Below are 21,014 nucleotides of genomic sequence, written 5' to 3' on the forward strand. Positions count from 1 at the left end.
TGGGACTAAATAAGCCATTTTTGCAGGTAATGCCAGATGCTTTCCAATACCTACCTGGTTTATTTCTCCCATCTGGTGTGAGCCAGTCGCACACAGCAGAATAGGAAAGGAAATATATTGCAGAAGCAGAGCAATCCCTGCAGAGTAATGCAGAACAGCCCTTGTAGAGACCCCCAAAACCTTCCTCCTTGATGATAACCTTCAGACAGTGCAGAGACCCTCGGTACTTCGGCTTGGAAGCAGGCTGATGTGTGATGGAAGGGTGTGGGTTCCTCTGAGTCTGCATCCGAACTTTGGCCACTTCGCTAGGGTTTGTCAACACAGCCTGCAACACCAGAGAATGGTATTTTAACCCTCACACTGAAACAGCTTTTGGATCTCCCTCGTGTAAATCCTTGTCTCCCAACTTTTCAGGCAATAATATTGCCTGTGAGTTCAGCAAGCTCCAGCCTCCTCCTCTCTGCCTGTGCTGTTCCACCCAGCAGCAGCAGGACACGTGTGTGAGGTGCACTGGGCAGAGAGGAAGGCAAGGCAGGAATCAACACAGGATATTAAATACGTGTAACTACTTGCTAAACCAGATGGGTGTGGAAAGGGGATGTCCTCAGCTATAGGGAAGCATACATCAGGGCTCTTATTTGTATCTGTATTTGAAGCAAGACCATCTAGACTATAAAAAAATTAGCCCGTGTTGAGTCACTGACTGCTAGGAAGCACCTAGAAACCTGACCATCTGGACTGCTCTGTAAGAGGATTGTGACCTGGCACACATTTCTGCCCAGCATGCCATCGGCGTGAAGGGAGGAGCTCCACCACATTCACAGCACCTGTAGATGCTCACCCTCATCTGCCTGTGGAAAACTGCTCCCGGACCCAGCCTGGCCTTCCTGTCTGAGGATCCTGCACATTTTCCAGGCAGCATCACTTCTCAGTGGTACCTCGTTGAGTTTTAGGTCCTGGCAAGGCAACAGCGTGCTCTGCCCATTCCGGCAGCGATGCCGTGCCAGGCTCGTGCAGCCACTGGGAAAGCACTGACCCGTGCTTCAACTCAGAATTATGTCTTTCTTACATAAACACACCATCGCAGCCACTTGGGGAGTTTGCTATGTTGTTTTTTCTTCCTTGTTCTGCGTTTGCTGCCAAGGTCTGTGTCACTTTAATGGCATGCTTTAAATGTCCTGGCGCTCCAAACCAAATCCAGCACGAGCTGCCCAGCAGGACTCGGCCACGCCACGGAGCTGACCAGTGAGGGGGCAGTGTGAGCAGAGCATGACCTCCCCTGCAAAAACAAACCCACCAGACTTGTTGCAGGCTCCCCTGGCCTCCCGGACCGAAAAAACATTTCCTGCTTTTCCAGCCGCCTATGTTTGTGAACAAGATCTCTTGTTGCGCCTTCCCCGTGGGCTGTTTACCTACCCGGGAAGCGCCGGCAGCAGCTCCAGCAAGGGAAACATCCAGCTTGGACGGCTTGGCATCTGCAGCCCCGTATCGCAGCTTGCAGATGGTACAGAGGAAGTTTTTGTATGCGCCAAAGGAAACAGAAGAAACCGCAGATACAGCGAGGACTGATGCAGTCACACCTTTGTAAAATCCCGGGACCTCGTGGGAAGCAGAGGAGAAAGGTGACTTTTAAGGGTGAATGGCATGGGAAAGCATCTGCCCGAAAGCACTGGCTGTACATTGCTGAATCAAAACTTACTGCCGCCTTACAGCTCATCAACCAAGCTAAATTTCACCCTGACCCCTCTCCCAACAGATGCTCATATGCAGCTGGTGCCCATCCTCCCCAAACGGACAGAGGCAGCTCTGCTTCCCTGAAACCGGGCATCTGCAACTGCAACTCTGGTGAGAGGTACCTACCTTTTCTCTCCTGTATGTTTCCTGGACACAGTGCCAAAATCCTCTGTAGTGGTTCTCAGTCTGAATTCTCACCTAGGAATACAGGGACAACTTTAAAATGCAGATATCAGATTAAAAAACAAGTAAATCAACAAATGCCATAGGAGAAAACCAGATAATTAACCATAAAATAGCATCACCAAACAATTTAATTTTGTTTTTCAAAAGACAAACAACACAACCAAATCCAGTGAGATATGCAGATGTAATGCAGATAAAGCATTATCATGGGACTAGTTTTCTGAAAAGTAGGGAGAAAACAAAAAGGCCTCTTTGTTTTTGTTCTATAGTCAAGAAATAAAGCTCCAACACATACCTTTACTGTGTCCAGTGGATAACCCACGGCTGTGCTTAGGCCACCTGAAACAGAGTATGTTAGAGATGGTTAACAGCTCATGTCACAACAGACCATTTCACCCATCACAGAAGGGCACTGGGGAATAGCAGAACACAGCTCCAGAGCCCAGCCATGCTTGGCACCAGACTTCTTGAGCTCCAGTAATGATGTTTGAGCCAAGAATGACAGAGAAAAATGCACATTTCTCTTTGTGACCAAGGCACACTCAGAGGAGGAAACAGAGTATGGGAAACTTATCAGGGAGGAACAAGAAGATGGAGCGAGACTGGGAGAAACACTGAGAGCACTCCCCCATGAAGGCTGAAGGGAGGATATTGGGGTATATCTGTGTCCTCTCTCAGCTCAGGCACTAAAGCATCTTCGGACTATGACCAAGCCTCCTCATGTGAGGTGCAAAGCATCCCCACCCAGACAAGAGAGTCTGGAGCAATTTTGGTTTTGTATGTTTGCTTTGGAAATATAAGGGGAAAAATAAAAGCAGCAGTCACAAGGATGCCTATAAAAGAGGGGTAGTCCTCACACATTACAGATTCTCAGCAACCTCTCTTGAGGACAGGAGAGGTGCTCCTGGCTGCCTCCAGAGACTGCTATGTCCTGGCTGAAGCCTGCAAAGCACATCTACAGCCCTGGGTGAGGAATTCATGAGGCATTTGGGACCACAGCATCATGCTGGAGTAGGCCTCTGAGGTGCATTTCCTACCAAGCACTGCTTCAAAATCAGATCAAGGAGCAAAAGCACGGGTATTTTGGTGTCCTGACAGGCTGGTGCCAGAGCTCTGCGGAGAGACCCCGCTCCTGCAGCCGCTCAGGGCTCGGCGGGATTTGGGGGCAGGGAGGGATTCGAGCTGGGGGTGTGCAAAGGCAGCGGCTCCAGAGCCCGTCCAGCATGGCCAGCTGACCATCACTGACAGCATGGCCAGAGCCCGGGGCCGGCTCAAGCCTCCACCAACACCCACACTCACTCCTAGAGCCTTAAAATAGCAGCTGGGTATGTATTAATCCTCTGAGACAAAGCTACTGCCTTAATGGCAAGTAAGGGGGGCTAAAAAGCTCCAACACGGATTTCTCTCGGTTGCAATAACAAATAGATCTGCCCCATGTCTGCCTTCACCTCACTGCATTTCTCAGCTCTGAGCTAAGTGTTATCAGGTACTAAAGGTGCTTTCCAGCAAACTTCCTCCCAGTACACCACCTGCCAAGTCACCCAAAAGGAAATCAGGCTGGAGAACGATGGAGCTGTATCCACGTGAGTTATTTAGACAGAGATCAAGTTCACACAAGTGCTGGATGAGCCCTTCAGGCAGCCAGGCATTCAGAGATACAGGGCATATCTGGTGGCTCACCTGTTGAAAACTGCCTCTCACTGAGTCCGTCTTTAAAAAAGAAAAATTAACACCCAAGCTACTTGAAAGTGTGTTAGTTGCTCTGGGCATGTTCATCTATGATTACATGGCTGCTTGAGAGCTCTGGAAAGCTCTCCCATGTTCTGGAGAAAAGCAGCAGCTGCTGTTGTGAGCCACCAGGAGACAAACCCAAAGTGTATTACTCAGAGGAAAACCACCAACAGCATCTTTCTTGCAGAAAATTGAGGTTTGTTCCTCAAAAACATCTATCAAACCTGACACCAGATAAACAGCAGTGAAGGGGGAAAATGGGCCAAGATGGAAGAGAGAGAATGATAGAAGAGAGAGGGCAAGGGGGAATACACAGGTGATGATATGGCTGGAAGAAGCAATGGCTTTGTCCAAGCAGAGAGTGAAAATGCACAGAGTCATCTGGGGACACCTGTGCTGTCCCAGGTTCCTGGCCATCGGCCAGAGTAAACATGGGCACTGCCAGCCAGGGAAGAGCAGCACATAAGTCAATGCCAGGATGACAGTGCTGACCTCAGAGATGCAGTCCCCCAGCCCAAGCACCCCACCTCAGCTGGGAGGGCTTGACACATCTCATCATTTTCAGAATTTCTGATCCTTAGAGGAGATGGCCATGGTGACCAGATGCTGGTGACACAAGGGCACCATGCACAGCTAAGTCCTGGCTCACTCCACTGGCTCAGGAAAGCAGGAGCTTTGGCTCATGCAGATCATATACCAAGGATGATTTGGGTCAGTGTTTGACAAGAACCGACCTCCCTTCTGGAGAAATCGCCCTGTTCACACATTAAGATGCAAAGACAGCAGCCCAGCAGGTTGCCCAAAACAGACTGTTTCAGCCCTAAAGGCTCCCCATCACCTTGGTTCCAGAGGACCAAACATCTCCACTTGGGAGAAGACCATAAAAGTAAATTTTTCACTGTTCCCAGCAAACATGTGAATTCCTCAAACGTCCAAATAACCCAGCCTACCATGAACTGTGCTACTTAGGGGCACAAAGCAGTCCAAGCAGTTGTCAGAGCTGAGGAGCTCAGCCAAGTCTATCAAAGGCTGAGGAATGAGGGCTCTGCACGCTCTCACACGGTATAAATAGCCTGGGACTTAGATAGCATGACCCACACGTGCCCCGTCTGCACAGCAGAATCCAAGAAGGCCAGCAATGAATAGTGGGCATGCAGGAGAGGCTTCCTGTGGGACTCCTGCTGAGTAACACTGCATCAGCTGCGACAAAAATAAATAGCAAAATCAGGTGAATTACCTTTTTTTTTATTTTAGTGAGCCATTTTTATGCCTCCTTTATCTCAGATATTCCCAGGTATTGAGCAAAGGTTACAGCATGCCCTACACACAGAGTGGACAAAATGGATCACTCACAGTCACTACACAAGTCAGGTCACTCTGAGCAGGCAACTCAAATAAGGAGAGATGCTGGTGGGGTGGCAATCACCAGGGAGCAAGTGGCAGCTGTACAGAGCTCACCAGGCTGCAACAGCTCTAAGCTGTTGGCAAACCCTTCATCCAGGGAGAAGCAGGGATCATTGTCCATGCACTGGATGGTCAGACAGCAATTTTCAAAAACCTTTGTTTTGTGCAGAATTGGGAACATCAGTGCCCCAGACCTTAAATGAGCTGAACTTCATTCAGTAACATGACCCCAGCAGGAGCTGTTTTAGCTGTAAGGAGAAGAAGACAGCATGTTCCTTCTATAGGGGGATTATTTTATCTGCCCTTGGCCTGCATGTAACCTCCCAGTTGAGGGAAAGCCCAGTCATGCTGCGGACCCTGCTGCTCTACCTCGGCTTCACTTGCCCAAATCTTTACTCCTGACATAAGAGTCAAGTCATCCTGCAGTCATCAGCAGCCCTAGTCAGCAATCCCCATCCCCTGTCACAGCCTAGGCTGCTGCTGTAGCAGGGCTACAAGGCATGCATGGGATCATAGGAAAATTCAAGTTGAAAGGGACCTTAGGGGGTCTCTAGTCCAACCTCCTGCTCAGTTTTACTGGCCAGGAAGGACTGCATCCTAAACATCCAGCCACATTTGATGGTTATAGAAAGTCTGCACAGTCACTAAGCATGTTCCTCTCATGTTTTTTCTGTCTGGAGCCGTAGTAGATCACTGTTTCTTGGGCTGAAGATGCTGAGTTTATCTCATGGCCACAGAATCCATTGCCCAGAGGTGATGCACAGTATTTGTGCAGCTGCCTGAGGCTGCCAGAGGCTGGATCATTACATGGAATTCGAATGGGCATGACCTCTTGTCTCGGTTTTGAAAGACAGGTGTCTGCTAAGGAAGGCAGAGGCCCCCCTTGAAGTGGCAGATATAACCCCTTTTCCCTCCAAGTTATTATATTTTGAAATCAAGAGCCTTTAGGCGAAGATGTGGGAAATAGGAATAACAGTTCTTTACTCTATATATATATGTATATAACCAGTCAAACAAAACAACAACAACTATGGCAGTAACAGCAATCACAAACCCAGTGCCAGCCTTCTCGGCTGTCAGGCCCTTTCCCCTCGGGTGCAGTTCCGCTCGCAGCCGGCAGGGGCGCTGGCGGCTCCCGGTGAGCAGGGCAGGTGCGATGGTTCCCCCGCGGCTGCAGGGGGCGCTCCGGAGCGAGCTCGGGAAACCCGCGGCTCTGGTGCCCTGGGATCCCGGGAAGGGATGGAACAAAGGCTTCACAAACCCCTGGGCAGCTGATCCCGGACTCTCAGGAACAGCAGGCTGGAATGGCAGGGACGAACGCAAATCCCGGGTGGCAGACGAGATGTATCCAGATGGGAGAACCCCACGGAGGCCCAGGCAGGCAGGGTGAGCAGGGCTACAGCGTAGCGAAAGCTCGAAGCAGCAGCGGAGCAGGGCAGCCACAGCTCGGCCTCCAGCAGGGCAGGGAAAGCGGCTTTTGGGGTCCCGGCGTTGTTTCCAGCAGGAAGAAAGAACGGCCAAAAAGAAAGAAGCAGCAGCTCCTTTCTCTGCAGCTTCTCTCTCCGGACGCTCAGAGCGAACTGACCCCACACCCAGGTGTAGACAAAGGAGTAGCCAGGCCCGCCCCACTCCCCTTTTTGTCTTTCTTAAGTACAGCTATTTGTCCCCTAGCAACATGCATATGGGAGAAAATTCCTTTAACAGGAAAAAAAAAACTAAGACTAAACTAAAACCCCAACACCTCTGCTGTTTCTCAGATTTGCTTAAGCCGTGCTTTCTCCAAGACACTGAAAATAGATCTGGGTCACAAGAATGTAATTTACTAAACAAAAACTCTTATTTCCTATGTTGCCTTGACTTGCTTGATGCGCTTCAGCTGGGTTCATAGACTCCTTAGGAACATGAAAACTGCTTCAGCTCTAGCAAACATAAACCACAAAACAGGCTCAGCACTAAAAATATCCCAGTTCTTGCAGGAAAGCTGTCGAACCCCAGGATCTGTCCCATGTGAGGGTAAGGATGATGGCCCTGAAGCCCTGCCCAGGTATCTCCCATGTGTCTATGGGTGAGGTCCCACCTCTGTCAGCCAGTGAGAAGTTGCAGTATCCCTCCTAGAAAAGCTCTGAGCTGAACATAAAGGACAGGATGGAAAATCTTGCTCTCTTATGCTGAGGTCAGTAAAGTGCCTTACAACAAGGAAAGACTTTTCTGGTCCCAGCTGGATCTCCACAGCCTGCATCCCCTCAGGCTGAGCCTGTGTCCAGGGCACCCATGGGAGAGTCTTGCTGCATGGCCGGGCAGAACATGATGCTGGCACCTAGACAGGGGGTCACAGCACAAACCCTGGCTTTGTGTGGGAGCTGGGACAGGAAACCAAGGTGAATGTCCATGTTTAAACTGTTTTCAGCTCTCCATGTTCCCTTGCAAAAGAAGTTTGTCCTTAAGTGACCTGTCTCAAACTGTGCTATAAAAGCAAAGGAGTCCAAGCAACAAACAGAGTTGTCTCTGCCCCACCATGAACGTGAGTCTCAGAGGAGGTTTGGTTAATCCTTTTGGGATGGACATCCTGTTGCCAGCCCTAGCACAGGGCTTCCTTCTCCACAAGGTTCTCTGAAGTCAGGAGGGAAACATGAGGAGAAAGACAAGCTACCATGGAGGGGCTGGTTATATCCCCCTCTCTCATGAAGGGTGTCTTTCTGAGCAGGGTCTCCCAACACCCCAGGAAGACCAACACCCCAAGCACAGGCACAACAGGCTCCTCCAGGGCTGGATGCTGCTGAAATGCCAAACTTCACCCCACTTGCACATATTGGGTGATGAGCAATTAACAGGCACAGGGTAAAACTCAGCATGGTCCTTCCCAGGACAAGCACACCTGCAGCAGGACCACAGGCTGTTCCTGGTGAGGGGAAAAGCCAAATTTCAGCAAATCTCAAAGTGAGATCTGACATGCAGGCTTGGGCTGGATGTCTCAGCCACCTGGCAGGTTTACCTGGCCTTTCTGTCAGTGGTGACCCAAAGGCTTTTCTTGTGGTATTTATTGCATATATTATCTTGTATACTCCACTAAATCTAGTGAGATTTCAGCAAAGAAATGAGACTGATGGGTACATTTTGTGGTTTAAAACAAAGATGGGTTTGAGCAGTACATGCTCTAAAAAAAATGTCTAGAATTTAATCACACTTCTCTCCTGTTACTTTTTTTATATACAGCTAACCTACTTTCTCCCAGATCACAGCCTGCTGCATAGCTCGCCTGCACTGAGTTCACCGCCACAATTGCAAATACATCTTAACCTAAGATATTGCAGAGGTCATTCATCCAGACATACTGAATGCAATAAGAACACTGTGCTTCCTCCCCTCCTGTCTCACAAATCACATCCTCAGCCCCCCAGAGCCACCATCCCAGCAGCCTGCTGGGACCCCTAGATGCCAGACACGTGAGAGTTTCACTGTCTGGGCAATACAAGCCGGTTTGCATCCACACAAAACCTATTACATTCTGTCTCTTCCTATTAGAGTTTTTACCCTGTCCCACTGCAATCAGACCCAAGGAGATTGCAGGCAATGACCTCAGCTGACCAAGCTGCAGCACTGCCTCTCCAGCTGCTCTGTGAACCTGTTCTGATGACATTTTCCATTTAATAAGGAAGAACACACTTTTAACAAGCAGTCCCCATCGAAAGGCTCTCAGTTCTGCTATTGAGACCTGCTCTTTAGCTGAACAAGAAGGAAACACAGCTATCTGCTTTCGTTAACAAGCACTAATTCATGTATTTACCTCCGATGGCCCCAGCAATGAAATCCATCCAGAGTGTGGCTGCTGCCTTAATCACCCTGCCCGAGCGTCAGGGAGCTAGAAGGGACGAGGATACCGGTTCAGTCTTCCCGGAGCCCTGCCGGTCCTTCAGAGACACCAATTTGCAACATGAATCACCTTCCTACAGGCTGCTCTTGCCTCTGGGGAGAGCCTTGTGGGTACTTGATGAATTTGTACACTGGTGGCAGAGCTGGGAAGCCTGGAACGGTTCCAGGAACACAGTGAATAAGTAATCCCATGAAGCCCTGAAATGCTGCGCCAGAGCTGCTGTTCCCAGTGCCCTTTTGCTTGGAAAGTCACAAGGGGTGGTGACTCGCAGGGTGAAGTTGGCTGTGAAGGGGCCATCCCCTGTTGAACTAACTAGCCCCAGAAGACAGCTTTGCACACTTGTTTGCCAGAGGACTCTGTTGGCCTGCACCACCGAGACGCTGCACCACCGAGACGCTGCATTGGTGGCTATTTACAGGATTCCTCCTCCCCTTATCCCAGCACACTCTTTCTCCTACTGATGGATCACACACCTTTTCCATTAATGAAAATTCCTTCTGCCTTTACCAAGCCATTTTTCTTACTTCCCGAACCCACAAACCTGACCCTAAACATCTACGTAGATCCCCATGGATTATTACCCACTCATTGTGTACACACATGGTGAACCCCAGAAATTAACCCAACCACATCCAGAGTATTTGCTTCTATTTCAGACAGCAGCATAGTTTTCCCAGCCCCTGGAGCAGCTCTCCTTCTTCACTTCTTGCTCAGTCTCCCAAGCCCCTTTCCAATGTCAGCTCCTTGCAGAGACACCCGCTGGTCAAGGGGAACCAAGAGCTCAAGGAAATGCCATACTGCCTGTTTTTGCACAACAGTCCCGTTACCAAAGGGTGCCTCATCTGCGTGTGGAAGGTTACACTTTGCCCAAAGTGACCCTGAAAACCAAAGTCCTGATGCAATGAAGGGCTTGCCAAGCCATGACCTGAATTGTACCCCTCTTGTAGAGGTTTTCCCGGGTCAGAGCCAAGGCACATTGGCAGCAAATGGAAAAAGAAAATTTCACGGCTGCTGCCCCCTGGGTCAGCTTTACAGGGGAGCTGAGGACTTTAGTACCCAGTGCTGTTTCCTGCACATTTCCCAAGAACCTATTTCTCACTGAAGCACATATTTTGGGGCTGCTGTGCCAGTGACATATAGCACAGCTTGGTGTGAGGGCACAGATTTCCTGGAAATCGAAAATGAAAGGATTTTTATTAACTTGCTTCCTGTGATTTCTTGTGCACCCTTCCCTGAATGCTTTCTGTTCTGGAGAGAACAGATGATTCCAGTTTATCATGCAAGGATAGCAAAAACTTAAAACCAGAAGTAAAATATTATCTAGAGAGATAGCAATGTAGCTGCAAAAACACACTGGGTTATTCAGTAGCTCTTCCTTGTTATACCTGGTGTCCGTGCAGGAGTTATTAATGGTTCATCAGCGGTCTGCACATGTCAAGTGCACAGAAATTTGTCGTTTCCTCTTCTCCCATTGTCCAATTCTGCTGCTGTCCTTGCAGGACCCCTCCAGCAGCAGAACCAGGTGTGGGATCTGTTGTGTCAGTGACACACAGGGACAAGGACACAGTCCCTGTGGAGGGGCAGCCTGGGACGACATGGCGGGGAGCTTTTCTACACATCACAGTGACTGGTGATATATCAGCAAGAAAATAGAGGCTGGCTGGCATTTCACACTGGCTGACTAAAGCATCAGGGCTAATTAGTATTTTCCATGAAACATCAAAAGACCAATAAAAATTCCTACCTTCTTTAGCTGAGCTGAACAGCTCAAAGGGAATCTTCCCCATGAAATCCTCTGAGATCGTAAAAATAAACCCAACCGACCCAATCCCCTTCCTTTTGTGGAAGAAAATTAATCCTTTGTTTATTTTTTTAACCTCCATTCATGCCAATGCTTCTAGAAAAATGTAACTTGCTTTATATAGCAGGAATCTGACTCCATAACCTTTTGATAATGGTTTTGGTCACTTCAATGAGACATACCAGGTCAGGTTTTGCATTTGACTGGGATTGCTTTGCAAACAGAGGTGATTCAGAAGGTGTCCATCTAAAAGAAGAATGTTTTGGGGCTTGAACCATTTCACCTTGTCCCACGAAGGTATCTCTGGGACAGCCAGCTCTGGAGGAGTGCACACACACAGCTACTTCAGGGACATCTGCCTCAGCGAGGGCTTAGCAGAGTAACACGAGCCCCAAGCAAACACAGTCACCACTACAGTACTCTCTGCTCCTGGTGTGCCAACAGGACTTAGGGGAAAATAGGATCCACTGCCATGCTCAGCCTGGCCACCATGTGACAGCAGCAAGGCAGGAGTCTCCTGGAAGAGAAGCCCCACACAAGGGTTCAAGTGCTCACGCGAGAGGAAATACTGAGGAAGGTGTAATCCTGAGGGAAGGAAACCCCATCTGAGAAATGAAGCCTGTGTTACTGCTGGCACGCTCCAAACAGCACAGACCAGCTCCCTGCCAAAGAGAGGGACCCTCAAGGCAGCAATTCAACTTCCCTTACCAGGAGTCCTCCCAGAGACAGAGTCCTTGAAGTCTCACTCTTCTTCACACCTTGCTGAAGGAGCTTCCTCCTTCATCCCCTCTTCCCTAGATTTCAGAGATATTTCAGAGCCTTATTAATTAACCAGAACCAGGTCCCCCAGTGCTACAGGTCAATACAGTCAGTCCAGAAAATCCATCCCAAAGAAATCTTGAGTTATCAGGCATTTCTTCAAGATGAAATACAAATCATTCCTGTCCCACTTTGACACAGTGTCCAAGGACTACAGATCCAGAGATCACTGCTAGTCCAGCTTGCAAATAACCACCATGGTCCACATCTATGCAGGGAGGAGAGAAAGTGCCTGGTCCAAACCCAGGTGGTCTTCTGAAAGCAGGCCCTAGGAAATCACACACAAAACATGTTTTGAGCCTCCACAAGGGATAGCATTCCATGAGAAGTAACTCACAAGTCCTTTCCTTCAGTAGCCAACTGTTGAAGAGTGATTTGTTCTAAGTGGGCCAGTGTCACAGGTGATTTTGAGCAAGCAGAGCATTGAAAGTGCTGACAGATAAAACGACATCTCATGGTATGAAGCAATCTGCAGGAAATCATTAAACTGAGTGATAAAAAGTGAGGAAGGCCCTAATTTTGCCCAGTGTGTGATGGATGAAACACTCCATTTGCTTCACAGGAGGAGGCAGCTGTCTGCCCACCCAAGTAGAGAGAACTGTTCCATGGCAAAGCGGCAGCAGGTCTAGAGGACTGCTACAAGAGATGGAGCAAAAGGAAAAGGGGAGAGGGAGACTTTAGGTAGGCAATCAGTGTTAAATAATATCATGTAGATGACACAAAATAGAAAGGGCTTCCCTTTACCCCTCTTCCTCCACAGCTCACTCCCAGGACATTAGCAACTCCACCTGTCCTGCAGAGCCTGTCCTCTTTCAACTCTGCCACGACCTGCCAGCTCATCCAGCCAGATTTGCTGAGAAAATGTTCCTTCCTCATTTCCTGCCATAACGTGCTGCATTTTCTATCCCGCCTGCGCTGTGCAATACCACACTCACATGCATATCCATTAACTCCTGTCCAATTTCTTTTGGAAAAATCCTTGACTGGAGAGACTGTTCAAACAGCGTTACCCTGCTACGTCACCGGGCTGTTTGCACATTGCAGAACAGGAAAGAGTGACACCAGCAGTGCTGAGCTGGCAGAGCCTGGCACTTGGCTTGCATGGTGGGGGTGGAATGGGGGGTGGAACCTCCTGGCTCCAGCTGTGCTATGGATTTTCAAATCAAAGTGGCTCCTTGTCTTTTATCTCAGGTACTAAAGGAAAACCAATAATTCCAAGGACTCAAGCACTCACAGCAGGAATCTCACAGCAAAACAAACAGAAGCAGTAAGGAAAACACTCTGAGCACTGGCAACTTCATCAGATATAAATGATACGTGATTTCACCTCTGGAGAGCTGATAGAAGCTGTCATAGGTTAGCAAGCATAGTCCCAGAAGGGACGTCCTTGCTGAGGGGTGCTTACAGCTTCCTCTGGGACCTGGTAGAACCTATCAGCTGGCCAGTTTGAATATGGACAATTCTCTAAGCCACTTAAAGTTGTGATCACCTCTGTGATCCACATTTAAGAATAGGCAAACTCCCCCCCAAGCTCTCTCTCGTTTCCGGCGCTGGCACAGGTGGCTGCAGGCCCCGTGTGGGGGCCAGCGGGCCCGGCCAGGCCCTGCTTGGGCCAGGCCGGGCCGGGCCACGGCCATCCTGAAGCCATGGACCTGTTCCAGCCGTGGAACCCCCCCCACTGCCTTGCCTTGGGCAGCCGGAGCGGCTCGGCTCTCCCCCCTCTCCACTGCGATAAGAAAAATTCAACATTCCAGCTGCAAAGCTGCAAGGCCGAGGTGAGATTAACCCTTTTAATGCTGTGAAGAGCTGAAAACCTGAGGGAAGAGAGAGAGGAGATGCTTAAAGCTGAAATTCTGTTGTGAAGCTATGACATATCAGAGTATCCCGTTGTAATTCCATGAAGATATGGGGGCTGGAGTGTTCAACTCGTGAGCAAAAGCACCTGCACTGAGATAGGCAGATGCTGACGCAGCTGTAATTTCATGAGAAGTTTGGACAGGGAGAGATGGACCAGATGAGGACTTTTGCTCCAAACGGGAAAGGAGAAACCTCAGTCCCTAGAGATGCTCCCAGAGATAGTCCTAAAGATGAAGATGATGAAGACCCTTTGCTCCCAGGGAAGGAGAAGGGCCTCTGTTTTTGTTTCTGAATGGCTCAACCTTAAAATTTTACCCCAAAAAAACTTCAAGAGTGGACCCTCAAAAGCAGTTGTGGGAAAAGCTGCAAGTCGGGGGAAGGGACTCACATGCGAGCAGAGAGACTCCTCTTCCTAAATGGAAGTGGGCGGCTGTCTCGTTGTGATAATGTTTTCATAGCATGAGCAAGAAGAGACTTCTCTTTCTAAATGGACTGAACAAGGTTATTATGGAAGTGGTAAACAGACTGAACATCTCAAGGGTTGTCTTTTTACATTGTCAGTGGGAGAAGGGAGGAAGGTGGGGGGAGGAGAAGAGTTCTGAAGGTGGTATAATTTTTTTTTTCCTCTTTTAGGTCTGTTAATAAACTTCTTTATAGTCTTTCAAGTTTGGTGCCTGCTTTGCATTTCTCCTAATTCTTATCTCACAGAAGATAAACAGTAATGAGTATTTTAGACCAAACCACTACACTAAATTGGTGTTTCCGCCCAGTTACAAACCGAACCCGCGACAATGTTTCTACACACATTCCCAAGGGAGGGAAAATAGTACATTTCCAAGAAAACTGAAAATTATTGCGGTAATTTAAGAAGTCACAGATTTTCTGGCTTTTGGCAAGTAATTCAATCTCCCTATACCTAATCTTCTCATCAGCATAACTGGTGTGTCCACTGCCATGAAGACACTGCAAGAATCCAGATACATCTCAGAGAGCCACAATTCTCTATTCAGGAGTAAATCATGGGAAAAGGTGGAAGTAACAATATTAGCACCCATCCTACACAAACACCCCTGTGAAAATATGTATATATTAAAAATTTAAAGTGCTACATATATCTTTCCCCAAAATCATACAGTCATACAATCATAAAATGGTTGGGGTTGGAAGGTACTTTAAAGATCACCTAGTTCCAACCCTCCTGCCGTGGACAGGGACACCTTCCACCAGACCAGGTTTCTCAGGGCTCCATCCAGCCTAGGCTTCAACACTCCCAGGGATGGGGCAGCCACAACTGCTATGGAAACCTGTGCCAGTGCCTCATCACTCCCACAGCAAAGAACTGCATCCTAATATCTAATCTAAACCTGCTCTCTTTTAGTTTGAATCCATTCCCCTGTGACCTGTCGCCATATACCCTTGTAAAAGTCCCTCTCCCTGTTTCTTGCAGGCTCCCTTCAGCTACTGGAAGGCTGTGATTACATCATCCTGAACTGTGCAATAAAAAAGAGAAAGTTTGACAGTGCACCACCACAGCAGGCTCTCAGAAAGGATTTTATGCCAGCCTACATTGCTAGCACTGCAGAAGGACTCCTGGCTGTGATGGAGGGAGGGGATGTCAGGACTGTTATTGACTTTCTGACTGCACTTTGAGCCGCTTTCCAACCTCTTGCACATTTTCTGCACTTTAATGAACAGAAGATGTAGTCAGTGACTTGGCAGCAGGCTTGGAGAGCCAGGAGCAGAGGGATGCACTCACCTTCCTGGCCTGCTTTTCCCTACCACCAAGCAATAATGTACTCTTTATTGCATGATGATGTCCATGTGCAAGCCTCTTCCGTTTTAGCAGAGGCTCTTCAGGTGTTAGACAGTAAAACACAGCTGTTGCAGTAGGAACAGTGATAAGCCCCAAATCCACTGATGATGATGCTGCACTATCAGTGCTCTCTCCAGAGTCAGTGTCCCTATATATTTTTCTGCAATATTCCCAAACCATGTCTCCTTCAGATCTCTGCTTTACGCCTGTGAAAAATCTATGAGATGCTACATTATATTGATAATGGTCTTTTTCCTTTGCAGCTAGCTGATTTTAGGTGATTTTACAACCTCAGAGCTACTTGGAAATTAGAAAGAAAACTCAGCTCTAGAACTATAAAGCATTATTTTCTGGGACTTTGAGATCAGCTGCTAAAGTCACATGGGAAAGAGTTACTTAAACTGAAAAACCTGGCACCAATGAGTTCAGAAAAGAGAACTTTTTCTAAATGCCAGCATTATTATGAGCTTATGTTAAGAGGGGATATATACAAAGGAATTTAAGACATTTTATCTTGCAGAAATAGAAAACAAGTTAAACTACAATGATATAATTAAAGCCTTCAAGCAAAAGCAAAGCATCTCCCTTAAAAATACTGCTACAAAGCAAGTTTAATGCCAGAGAAGAACCCCATGTTGTTGAGGGTGCAAAGAGCCTCTGATACCTATCCTAACTTGATCAATACTAATTCAGGGATCTCTGCCATAAATCTTTGCAAGCAGTGTGCACAGTCCTAGTGTAAATATAGACCCATTTCAGCAGCAAGTGTTCAGTCCTATTCCTCCATCATTAACTTGACTTTTTCCATTGGCCCAACCTGGAGAAAAATTAAAATCTAAGCCAGAAGTTTCCATAGCTTTTTCAGGAGCACTCCCAACCTTAACAAAGAATACTCAAACACCAGTACTAACAGTACCAGGCTCTGAATATCATAGGAAGTTCACAGTCTCACTTATCCACTGACATTAGTTCAGGAGCCACAGGAGTTTTCACATCCCAGAGTTCATGGGAAGTTTCTGTAGAGGCCCAATGGTCATCCTGCTAAGCCTGTTCTTTCAGTTAACAAGAAATTGATGTCTTTACTAGAAGGCTATTGCAACAACAAACATTCCACTTGACAACTGGAAACCCAAAAAATGGCCCAGCAGGAGGTTGGCTTGAAGACAGGCCAAGATATTAAAAAATTGTCCAAACATAAACATTTGTGGGTGTGTGTCTACTCTGTTAAACACCTTAGCATTTAGATTCAGCTGGACACCTGGTCTCCTAGTCATTGACTTGGCATGTGAATACAAGTTGTGCCAGAGGATTTCAAATACATGATGTTGAAAGTATATTTTTACACCTGTTGGCAGTGAAAAGCCATTAGCCTCCCAGAGAGGTTCCTGTATTAACAGGGTAACTTAAAAACAAAGCCATGAGGCAGGCAAAGGGGTTGTCCTCCTAGTTCTGCCTCCTGTTCCCCTAGGACAAAACAGTGTTACCAGTTGTCTTATCTATAAAATAGGCATAATTGCACCTTTTTACCTCACAGAAATAGCCTGAGGCTTAGGTTATATTGTCTGTAAATTCAGACTGGAAAAATACTATGAAGATGCCAGCTACTGAGCTTTTATCTTCCTTTCCTGAGTGATTTCCCAACAGTTTTTGCTCACTGTCACCAATCACAAGCGTGTTTGCTGAGTGACTGAGTGACATGCAGAGGGTAAATCTGCTGGGCTGGTAAGTAGTTATTAGCTCAGGTGACTGGACTCAGTGCCCACTCTCTTATCTCAGCGTGCCTCTTTGTGGTCCCTGGCATCTTCAAACTGTGATGCTAAATAGCACTTGGGTTCTGCTGGACACCTGCTCTCAGTATCACTGACTGCATGTGCTTACAAAGTCTTCTGGCCTTCTCCAGGGAAGGCCAGCAGCAAAGAAACCTGCTCCACCTGCAGCAAACCTAAGAGAACATAGTCCTCGTAATACTTCAAGTACTCTGGACTCAAGTCCTTCCCCAAATACACATTTAAAAAGTAATTATAATTTCTTAGCCATCATGGTATTATCACAGGCCTGAGACAAAGATGGGACCTATGATAAGAGAAGATAAGACTCAGCATGGGTGTGTGTAGGTCTGCCCTCTCTGAGCCTTCTTGTTGACCAGAAACAGGACAGAAAAAGGAAAGACTCAGCAGTTTAGTTAATAAAGCCCAAAATGTGTATGATCTTTGAAAATAAAGACAATGCCAAGGAAAAGACTTTGGACTGATGCCTATAGGCAGCTTCTTCTGGTTTTTTTGGTCTGGTCATTTCTCATTCACTTCCAGGGAAGCACCCAGAGGTTGGCTATGGATTTCTATTTTGAACAAAGCACAAGACAACTGACTATGAATAGGGATAGATTCTTCCTCAGAGTGAATATAAACATTGTGGACTGTTTAGTGTGCAGGTTATGCTTCTTTCTCTTGCCTTCTCCAACACACCAGTAACCCAGACTAAACATATACACAATTTTACGTGGAGCAGAGGCTAACAGCAGAAGGTGCATGTCAGACCTTGGCCACTTCTGCTTTAATTGGAAAGGGGCAGGCTTTCCAGAAGGTATGTGTGCCTGATAATAAACATGTTTCCATTTTACCAGGATAAAGCATGAAAAGTTGGAGCTAGACCAACCTTTCAGGGCACCTCACAATTTAGAGCATACTAAGCCACTCCTGTCCTGCAGCACCTCTGCCTCTGCCTCTCACAAGCTCAGCATTTCAGATATTAGCCAAGGCAGTTGTTTGCCTGCTATGTTTCCCTGGGAATGGAAGAGGCCTTACATGCTGGGATCCTGACCAGGACATTTTGGGGGATCACAAAGCCCTTACCCATCAGCAGATCTGTAAGCAAGGCAGCTCTGTCTCAGCAGCACTCAGCTCTTGTACAACTGCATCAGTTACATTTCATGCTTGGAAACACCAGTCTTATCAAGGGATTTTATCAGGTTGGGAAGTTTCAACACTTGATATACAGTACCTTTGAAGCCAGTGAGATAATGACGTCAGAGAATACCCTAAAGCCACCCAAGGTCATAAAGTTAATGGATAATAAAGGCATCTAGTCCCCTGAGAATAATGCCTTAGCTGCTCTGTCTTCAAATACAGATGCATCCAGAGGATCTGGAGTATCCCAATGACCTCACTCAATAACATAACATTGAGTGGGACAGTGTAAACAACAAGTAGGGCAGCAAACACAAGAGTGTTTAGGAAAACAAAGAAAATGGACTTGAATCCACACAAAGATACCCAGTGAATTCACCTGGAGAAGATTGTTTTTCAGACAAAGGGGTGGTTCCACACAGCAGCTTGGTGCCTGCTTCTTTCCTAGGTACGTTGTGTCCCAATGTTTCTCTCATTTCACCATTTGGGCTTATTTGTCACTGCTTGAGATGCCAGACATTCTGCAAAGCACTCGGTGACCATCAAGCCTGGTTATGCTGGACTGCAGTTTCTGGGAAATGCAAGGTTTTCCTTGACAGCAGTTTGCTGCTGTAAATACTATGATCACATTGCACAGGGTCTGAATGCCACCCACGTTCACGTAACAGGTGGGGCACACAGAGAGAGCTGCTGCCCCAAAGAGACTTTGAAGAGTGATTCTGGGAACCGAAGTAGGTGCTAGGAAAGAGAAGCTCAAAATCCAGCCACAGCTCAAAATCCAGCCACAGCTCAGAACAGAAAGAGAATCTGATGCATTTTTCTGGGTAACATGATGAGTGCTGAAGTTGTGATGATGCAGCAGTGTGTTACCTTAGAAGTTGAGGAAGGGTCTGAGGACAGAAGGCTGTATGAAAGAGAATTCTCATGCAGAGTAGTCCCAGAGCTGGCCAAGCCCCAGCAAAGCTCTAGGGAGCAAAGAGGAGGCTCCCCCATCCACCACCCATTCCCATTGTAGTGGGACCTTTCTATTGGGACATGGCCAATTGTTGATGCCAAATTTACAAGCAAACAGAAAGATTTTGAAACACCTGAGTCAACAATGTATATTTTATTGCATGCCATTTCCACCAGAATTTCTACAAGTTTATCACAATTCCGCATTTCTGTTCCTTTCCTACTTCATTCTGCCCGCTGCCCTTTTGCTTCATGTTGTACTTACCTGCAGTGTTTATTCTGTCACACTGCTTGCTTCTCTGCCTTGTTCTGTTCCCTTCCCTAGTCTCCTGATCCCCTTGCCCAGGTTTCAGTTTGGTGTCACAGATTTTCCCTGGGTGCCATCGGGGACAGCAGACAGACAACAGGGTCACTTCTTGCCACAAGAATGAGGAGAAACCTCTGCTATCTCACCCCTCCAGCACTCTCTGCAAAGCCTCTTCCACCTAAAAGACAATGGGACAAAGGGAAGAGGTTCTTTGAAGGATTAGCTTAAGTTATAACCTTTTCTCTCAGACACATGGCAGTGCAGCTGCTGTACATGCTGGTAGACTCTACATGTTTCCCAAGTTGCTCTTGGCTCTTTCTTTTCTGACTTCTTTATTTTAAGGGCCTGTATTTCACCATCCAGCAGGGAAGCTCACTGCTCCCAGAGAAGAAGAAAGCAAGAAAAGCACAACCCCTCACTCCAGCACTCCAGAGGATGCATCCCAGCAGTCATAAATTACGTTTGGAACAGCCTTAGCAGAATGAAAAGGAAGGCGGTCACAGCTGAGCCAAATCCATGGAGCCTGAAGGGCACAAGAGTCCCCATAGGCATCTGAGTCATGCTCTGAGCCAGAGGCATGACACACCAACAAAGTGGACACAAGATCAGACACAGCTTTTGAAATACCTAGGAAAATGGCCTGAGTGAAGAGGGGAACCACTAAATCTGGGTTTCCTTCACTGTCAGGTCAGGTGTCCCTTCCAAAACTGTATCTATACTGCATACATAAGGGCCTGGATCAATATTCAAAATGCTTGATCTAAGAAATATTACCAAACTATAAGAGCTCCAATACTTCCTTCCATTCATCACACAAATACAAGCATCTATATTGACTCGCTGTCCCACCCACACACAAGATTAATAAACTCATCCACATTCATGCAGCGTTGCCTCACAAGTGTAGCTTGAACTGAAAACAAAACAAAACACCAAGCAAGAAAAAAGAACAAAAGAGAAATTCCCCACTGGGACTAAAGCCATGCTCATGCCTTAGTGAACCAGCCCTGGACGTCTCAGACTTTTTACCAACAAGCCCTTGATGTTCTCTGCACTTGTATATAAAGTGCCCCCCACCCCCTCTGAAGTGCTGCCATGGGGTTCAGTAGCACTGAATAAAACATTCTGTAATATTAAATAAAGCGTATTAGGAACAGCTCAAGCATACAGGAAGAAGACAGGGAGATTGCAACAACCTGGGAGGGGCTGCACAAACATCAACAGCAGGATTAGAATTCAAGTGATCTTGACAAACTGGAAATACAATCTGGAAAAAGCAATTTAGCATGAACACCTAGGAATGACCTGCAAGGTCAAGGTAGGGAACATTGTGGCACACAGCTGATCTACTGGAAGGGACATGGCTCACATCATGTGTCACAGGCTGCCCATAAGTGAATAATATCATGTCATGTTATGTTATATGTTATGTTATGTTATGTTATGTTATGGCTCTTGTGAATATCTGGTCCCATATTCAGATACATGAGCAAGAGTGCTGTCTGCAAATACCCAAGGTAATCTCCCAGAACTCACTCAGCAAGGCCTTAGGGCGTGGTTCAAGGAACTCCACATCAGCTGAGGAAAGAGCGGGATAAGAAGGTTCAGAGATCAGAAGATAATTATTAATA

General features: G+C 47.2%; 1 protein-coding gene and 1 long non-coding RNA gene across 6 annotated transcripts in view; one reads left to right on the top strand and one right to left on the bottom strand.

Annotated features, from left to right (window-relative positions):
• SLC25A47 (solute carrier family 25 member 47) overlaps window positions 1–9,141 on the bottom strand; it is a 13,780-nt gene extending 4,639 nt beyond the window's left edge. For 2 of the 5 annotated variants that reach the window (XM_048307359.1, XM_048307358.1), the window contains exons 1-5: window positions 8,840–9,140; window positions 2,216–2,259; window positions 1,861–1,932; window positions 1,417–1,599; window positions 55–325 (exon numbers count right to left, since the gene is read on the bottom strand). In XM_048307359.1, coding sequence (XP_048163316.1) covers window positions 55–325; window positions 1,417–1,599; window positions 1,861–1,932; window positions 2,216–2,259; window positions 8,840–8,867 — 598 coding nt within the window. In that variant the 5' untranslated portion in view covers window positions 8,868–9,140. Of the gene's footprint in view, window positions 1–54; window positions 326–841; window positions 923–1,079; window positions 1,141–1,416; window positions 1,600–1,860; window positions 1,933–2,215; window positions 2,260–8,839 lie in introns of those variants that run through there. The other 3 variants (XM_048307357.1, XM_048307361.1, XM_048307360.1) reach the window with 3 other exon arrangements.
• On the top strand, window positions 1,536–12,929 carry LOC125327630. Its single transcript, XR_007204333.1, has 3 exons — window positions 1,536–1,622; window positions 1,757–1,852; window positions 12,738–12,929. It is a non-coding gene; the product is annotated as an uncharacterized LOC125327630 (long non-coding RNA).
• Window positions 12,930–21,014: the final 8,085 nt, after the last annotated feature.

This window comes from Corvus hawaiiensis, chromosome 6 (assembly GCF_020740725.1).
Source record: "Corvus hawaiiensis isolate bCorHaw1 chromosome 6, bCorHaw1.pri.cur, whole genome shotgun sequence".
In the NCBI taxonomy this organism is placed as follows: Eukaryota; Metazoa; Chordata; class Aves; order Passeriformes; family Corvidae; genus Corvus; species Corvus hawaiiensis.